This window comes from Photinus pyralis, unplaced genomic scaffold, assembly GCF_008802855.1.
Source record: "Photinus pyralis isolate 1611_PpyrPB1 unplaced genomic scaffold, Ppyr1.3 Ppyr1.4_LG9, whole genome shotgun sequence".
NCBI classification, from domain to species: Eukaryota; Metazoa; Arthropoda; class Insecta; order Coleoptera; family Lampyridae; genus Photinus; species Photinus pyralis.
The window spans coordinates 19,685,939-19,692,467 of record NW_022170878.1 but is presented as its reverse complement, the minus strand read 5'-3'; the positions used below and the strand labels follow the sequence as shown (position 1 = coordinate 19,692,467).

Here is a 6,529-nt window from a genome sequence, read left to right as displayed (position 1 = left end):
ATTGAGCTACTAGTTCAAAAGTTACAGCTCTTTGAATTTTTTTTCGAAATTGTTTTCTATGTTTACAGAACTACAATTAATTTTCTTTTACCACCTGACAGTGATCCATTATACATTGCATCAGATTCCCTTATAAATAAAGTTGAATGGGTCCTATCAAGAAGTGTATTTATGCGAATGAATGTGGCGAACATCTACTGTACGTTTGTTTGTAAACGACCTGAATTTTTTTTAAATTATTTTTTCGTTGGTATTGCACTCTGCTATTTAGTGTACCGATTGGGCAGTGGGGTCGTGACCGTACCGTTACTGCGCATCAATTTTCAAAGATAAGTTTTCCAATTTGCACTCCTGCAGTGTGACGGGGCTCCAAAATTTGCACAAGGAATTTAAATTTACTCTAATTTTAGTCTTATGTCTCGAACACAGCCGAAGAGGAAATAAAACTTAAGAACAACCCGATTTGTAAATATATTTACATTTAGGACCCGTGAATACAGAGTGCCAACAGATATTGGAATTTGAAAATTTGAATGTGGATTTATTTGACTTAAAGCATTGAAGCCATATTTATTTGTTTAACCAGACACCATACAGAATTAAAATTCCAATTACATGTCACTGGGGCTCTGAACAAACATTAGGACTTAAGATCTAATTTGATTAATATCGAACCGTCTGTGGGTGCGGTTTCACGTTTATTTTTAGATCGCTGCTTTAAGTCACCCTACATCCACCAGTAACATTTTTGATTTTGACACTATTTTTGGATTATTATTCACTCTACTTGTGCACCACAGCTAAAGAGTGTAGACCTTTTCGTAATGCAATAGGCAATTGACAAGCTCGAAGGTCTTCTCGCAATTGTGGGTCTTCTCGAGAACCCTACCACCACAAAAGTCCACCATCTGATAGGTCATCCTCTCAAACATCTTATAGATCTCATCCCTGTTAACGCTTTCGTCCTCGTTGACAAGATTAAAGCTCTTGAAAACGCAATGAACGTAACACTTGAAAGTAGGGGTATCCGCCACTTCGCCATGGCGGAAGTACCCTTCCCTCTCGTCGTCAGTTATGGGCCACGTCTTCGCGCACTCGGGATGTTCCTGTTCGATACGGTTTCTCCATCTGTCATATATTACCTTGGTTTCCACCTGTGGAAGAACAGATTAGTTAAAGAGGAACGTTGAAGCGCTTTAACCTCAGCCTCAAAAGCTCGGGCAAAAACGAGCACTGCAGAAATAGTGAGTAGTACCTTAGCAATATTCATTGTAGAACTTATTGTGTTTTTCTCAGGCCAGCTTTTATACAAGTGTAACTCAAGGACCGTAACATATTTCAATATTGAGAGGTTTTTTGTGTGATGACCTTTTAATTGTTCAGAGAAAATAAACACCGAGTACTTTTATTTTGCAATTCAAGACAATTAAATAGTTTATGGCGCGTTTACACTTTTTTGCAATACTTTTGTTTTTCATTTCAATTCATCGTTCCCAAAGACCAAAATTTGAAAATTTACCTTATATGTAAATAAAGAGATGGGGAAAGAGCACTTTCAAAAAGCTTAGACAGGATCTTAAAAATTTTTACCACCTCCAAAATTGGAGGAGTCCTTTTATGTTAACTTAATAAAAAGTTCCAATAATTAAGTATGGAGTCTTAGTTACTCGCACCGTACATTTGCGGGTGAGTGATTCGCTGACTAACGTAACGTTAGTGCATACGTTGATAAATACATGAATGTAATGGCTTATATAACAACACATGCGAACTCATGGCTTCATTCTTCCACAACACTCAATGACAACATACTGTCTATTCGTCTTCTTCGTTGGTTCTTAGTTTACACTGAATTCAAATCATTGCTTTGTCTTTGTGTCCCAATTTTTTTCGACGCCAAAACCGCACACGCACATACAAAAAACGACAAACGGTAACTAACGCCTCCGAAAAGCGACTGCTCACGTACTGAAGAGCAGTATTTTACTGTTTCAAAATTGCTCAAACGACAATAAAAAAAACAATTACCTACGGTGAGCAATAAGTGTAATGTCTGGTCTGTTATTGTGAATAGTTTCGACCGTGAGTAGTGTCCTATCCCAATCTAATTTATGCGTGTTGTTTTCAAGTATTATCTGTGGAGTGTATTTGTAGTATCTTTAATGAGATTATGTTTAAGAGCTAATTTTTGATTGTGATCTTAGCTACCTGATAAATGGCGTTACATTAGCACCTAGGTTCAGTTCAACCACCACAACTACACACACAGCCGTGAAGGATCAACCTCAAGGGCGCCTGATAGCTTTCGGCTTCGAGGAAAATGACCAGGCTAAAACTTGCTGAACCTGAGGTGGGGAGTACAACCACCACAACTACACCATCAGCTGCTACAGGGGCAACTGCAAGAAGCTACAGAAGCATCACCGCCCAGGCTGACAAGGCGAGCTGTACTCTGTGCTTGCTCCAGCGTTGCTATTACCTACATACATAACTATAAAAGAGAATTTTATACCAAATATATCTGCAACACTGTACGATTGTTAGGCAGACGCGTCACTGTAAAGCAGGACATTTCCCCACATTCAAGAACCCTGAGTGGTTAAATTACGGGGTTTCTGGTCTAGTGGGCAGAAAAAAAAGAACCGTTTTCTTTGATACACGGCAAGAAAAACCTAGACCATGAAGTATTTATGTTCCTACCTGAAAGCTCTTCTGCTATCACATCTGTGTGGCCGTGATACCGCGACTATACAGTGAAGTTATGACATACAGGGTAAAGCTCAATAAGTAGTAGCATCAATACATCTCCCATGAAATTCTGTCAACCTGATGTACTGATGGCAGAACCGATAGAACACCCTGGAAAAGACATTATAGGGCGTGAATCAAATGTTCACCATACTACATGGGGGAGCACTAACGTCAACTCTAGGGGTAAATCATTACTTGAATCTCTGACAAATACTAATCTAGAGATTCGAAATCAGGGTGGTCCACGATCGTAACTACCCGAAGCTAAAGTGACTCAATTTAGAACAGTGGCGACAACAGGGTATCTCGTTTTTGATTGGTCGTTGGTTCCGGTCGCCATATTGGAGCTAAATTTCAAACTGGCCTCCCAAACGACGGGGTACACTCCGTGCTATAATTATAAATTATACTGTTTTGACAGTTCACGCTTTACGGCTTAAAGTTACTAGTTTACACTTTGCTTCTTTCATTTGCTATTTTTTCCTCACCAGTTTTATATAACATCGTATTTTTCAAGGCGCATATAGCTTAGGGTTACGATATTATAAGGTATGTAATTTGCTTAAAGTGTTTTTATATGTAAAACCAGGTGTAAAACTGTCCCTAACCTTATTAGTGGTAATTGATGTAAAAATTGTTCCAGAAGCCTTAAATGATGAGTTTAGATAGAAAACTGGTTAGAAAAGCAGCTTATACCAAATTTACCAGCAAAATCAATTGTGGCTATGGATAACACAGTTGTGATCATAACTATGCATGAGTTGGTTTAAAGTTTAGCATTAGATTTTAAAAAAATAAATAAAAACTGACATTTATTATTCTACAGTCACAATTTGACATGACAAGGTACATTGATCATACAATCAAACAGTTTTTTAGCTCCAATATGGCGGATTGTGATAAGTTGTCGGCACTGTCCTAATACAGTTACTGTACCCGAAGGCAGACTGTGATTGATCTCTCAGTCTGGCATCATGGAGTACCCTTGGCCAACTGACAAGTCACCCCATAAGTGACTATGTCAGACCATAGATAATTATCATTCCAAATTAACTGCAAGGGAGCCGTCCCAAAGGCTTAACGTAACCCCAAGGTAACGGATATTTCCCATTATAAACCCCTCCTTGGAGAGAAACAACCGTTTCAGGAGATACCTCACAGGTCCTGCTGACCTACAGGGCAAAGTAAATCTTCTGACCAACTCCATTGTGGAGTCATTTAAACAAGTATGTCCTCTCAGGAATGCCAAGACACCTTATAACCATCCCTGGTGGCGCGTGGCGCTCGAAAAGCAGAAAACTGCAGTTGGCAATAATGCAAAGAAGAGCAAAGCTACCGCCGATTGGGAGGCACAACCTCTCTGAGTCAGCAGAGGTACTGAGAGGCGCCCACTTTTCCAGAGACACCACAGCGCCATACCCCAACTGGCCACAAGTAACCCCCTGGCGGCGCATTTCCCGCTGTTTGTCGTCCTAGTTGAGCCGCGGGATCGGATTACTTCCTTCCGTATTTCGCCGGTCATGGTGAACGAAGTGCTGTCGGTGTCAGTCATTTTCACACCAATTGGGCGCAAATTTGTTGCCGGAAGACTGAATGGCAGTGGAGTTAAGGGTAGCATTATATGAAAATCAGAATGGGAAACACTAGAAGAATACCAATATCAATCACAAGGCGATGTGCCCTCCAACCCAAGGGCCAAGACTCAGTAGGAATGCCACTGTCGAACAAAAAGACACCTGGACAAGGTGAGCGAAGTAGGCTGTCTATGTAGTAGAGGAAGAAGAAACGCCTCTGGGTATACAGTGCTAGTGTAAAGTACATAATTTAATATTCATGTTCCTGGAAAGAGGAAAGATACATCCAGGGAGGGCCCCGCACCATAACTATGGTTAGAGGAACGAATGGCAGTATGAAAAAAATAGGAAACGCTCTGTATATCACAATCGTGAAAAATTTTCGACTTCGACCGTTTTACGCAAACCACGAGCAGGGATTTTGGAGTTTGAAGTTTGGCAGAAAAAGTTTTATTTAATTCGCTTCCGGAATGTGTCTCACGTCCCAACACATTAAAACAACCGTCGTAATATAACACAACGTAGGAGCCTATTCGATTCCTACCGCGTTTTTTAAATTGATACGAAACGTCCAACATAAAATTAGATACCTGTGTAATTTTCTTTAACTATATGGTAAGTCGAAATTTCAGTGCTGGATCAGGGGTTTGCGTGGACTTTTCTTTACAAATTTTCCCAAAAAGACATATTCCCTCTATCCGAAGAGCGTTTAAAGACGCCGTAGGATTTCTCTTCAGCCTTGACTCTTGAGTCTAGACTCCAGTCTAGAATCTCTCATCTAGAACCTTGAGGTTTGTGCCTAAGGCGTTGAATCTAGAACCTTGAGTGTGGAGTCCATAGTTTAATGGATTGCTTTTAGGGTCTTGAATTTTGAAGTTCTCAACCTGCACAGGTGAAGGTTCTACAAATTCTACACCACGTCACATGCTGCTTCCTCCAAAGGTGGTGGGCAGTGGAGTGGTTATATCATATCTCTACTACTACCTATTACTGTACATCTTTACCATACAACCGAAAAGAACCTAAAACTTAAGAACAAATTTAAAAAGTTTCGATTTTGAAATATATTTACATTTAAGGCCCATGTAACGTACGTGACTTAATGATTCAGTAATTGTAATAACCTTATACTACTTCTACACCCCCCGCTAAATAGCTTCAAGCGTACACCTTCTCGTAATGCAATAGGCAATTGATTAGCTCGAAGGTCTTCTCGCAATTGTCGACCTTCTCGACAACCCTACCATCACAAAAGTCCACCATCTCGTAGGTCATCCTCTCAAACATTTTATAGAACTGATCCCTGTTGACACCTCCGTCCTCGCCGATAAGATTAAAGGACTTGAAGATGCAATGAAGGTAACACTTGAAAGTAGGCGTATCCGTCAGTGTGTACTGGCGAAAGTACTTATCCCTCTCGTCGTCCGTTATAGGCCACGTTTTCGAGCACTCGGGATGTTCCTGTTCGGTGCGGTTTCTCCATCTGTCAAATATTACTTGGGTTTCCACCTGGAGAAGAGTACCTTTAGTAAGGGGGAACGTTGAAGAGTTCTCACCTTAGCATCGAAAGCGCGGGCAGCAGCTAGGACAGTAGAAATGGTGAGTAGAACATTAGCAGTATTCATTGTGTAACTTTCTCAGGTCAGCTTTTATACAAGTCCACCTCAAGGACCATAACATAGTTCAATATTGAGAGGCTTTTGTGTGATGACCTTCTTTTAATGTTTTAGAAACAATCTTGGAAAAAATTAATACCACACGTGCTTCTAATTTGCAAATCATTTCGATGATTATTTATGGATTCATGGGAAAATTACATTGCCCAAATTTTGGATTGCGTAGCTGTTGATCGTGATCACCAGAACCCACTTTTTGGAAAAAAATACGCTGTTATATTCGTTATGGCTGGCTGGCTGGCTGGCTGTCCGGCTGAGATCTCAGCAATTACAATTGATAGAGACTAAATTTTCACTAAAAGCTTTTTGTTATATTGTAGATGTGCAGGCACTAGCCTATTTTGAGTGAGATTACTCGTGAGATCGATAATTTTAAACTTTGCTAATGAAACACTGATCTGCATTACCAAAAATGCGCTTTCATCATGCATATGCTGATTTACAACTTGTTTATAGTATAGTAAGATAGATTGAAGCAGGTTTTTTAAGGACTCGGTTTCTCTATTATCGTCACCCCTTCTTTCTAGT

The 6,529-nt window shown here is 40.1% G+C and overlaps 2 protein-coding genes across 2 annotated transcripts; both read right to left on the bottom strand.

The window, feature by feature from the left end:
* Window positions 1-455: 455 nt before the first annotated feature.
* On the bottom strand, window positions 456-1,270 carry LOC116180055. Its single transcript, XM_031499883.1, has 2 exons — window positions 1,202-1,270; window positions 456-1,154 (listed from the first exon to the last, which is right to left on the bottom strand). The coding sequence occupies exons 1-2, from the start codon at window positions 1,268-1,270 to the stop codon at window positions 801-803; spliced, it is 423 nt and encodes a 140-aa protein (XP_031355743.1). The 3' UTR covers window positions 456-800.
* A 4,200-nt stretch (window positions 1,271-5,470) lies between these two features.
* Window positions 5,471-5,962, bottom strand: LOC116180218. Its single transcript, XM_031500102.1, has 2 exons — window positions 5,882-5,962; window positions 5,471-5,834 (listed from the first exon to the last, which is right to left on the bottom strand). The coding sequence occupies exons 1-2, from the start codon at window positions 5,948-5,950 to the stop codon at window positions 5,484-5,486; spliced, it is 420 nt and encodes a 139-aa protein (XP_031355962.1). The 5' UTR covers window positions 5,951-5,962; the 3' UTR covers window positions 5,471-5,483.
* Window positions 5,963-6,529: the final 567 nt, after the last annotated feature.

Coding starts and splice junctions, on each gene's coding strand:
- LOC116180218 (XM_031500102.1), bottom strand. CDS start 5,950: ATGAATACTGCTAATGTTCTACTCACCATTTCTACTGTCCTAGCTGCT. Junction 5,835..5,881: donor CCCGCGCTTTCGATGCTAAG/GTGAGAACTCTT, acceptor ACTCTTCTCCAG/GTGGAAACCCAAGTAATATT.
- LOC116180055 (XM_031499883.1), bottom strand. CDS start 1,270: ATGAATATTGCTAAGGTACTACTCACTATTTCTGCAGTGCTCGTTTTT. Junction 1,155..1,201: donor CCCGAGCTTTTGAGGCTGAG/GTTAAAGCGCTT, acceptor GTTCTTCCACAG/GTGGAAACCAAGGTAATATA.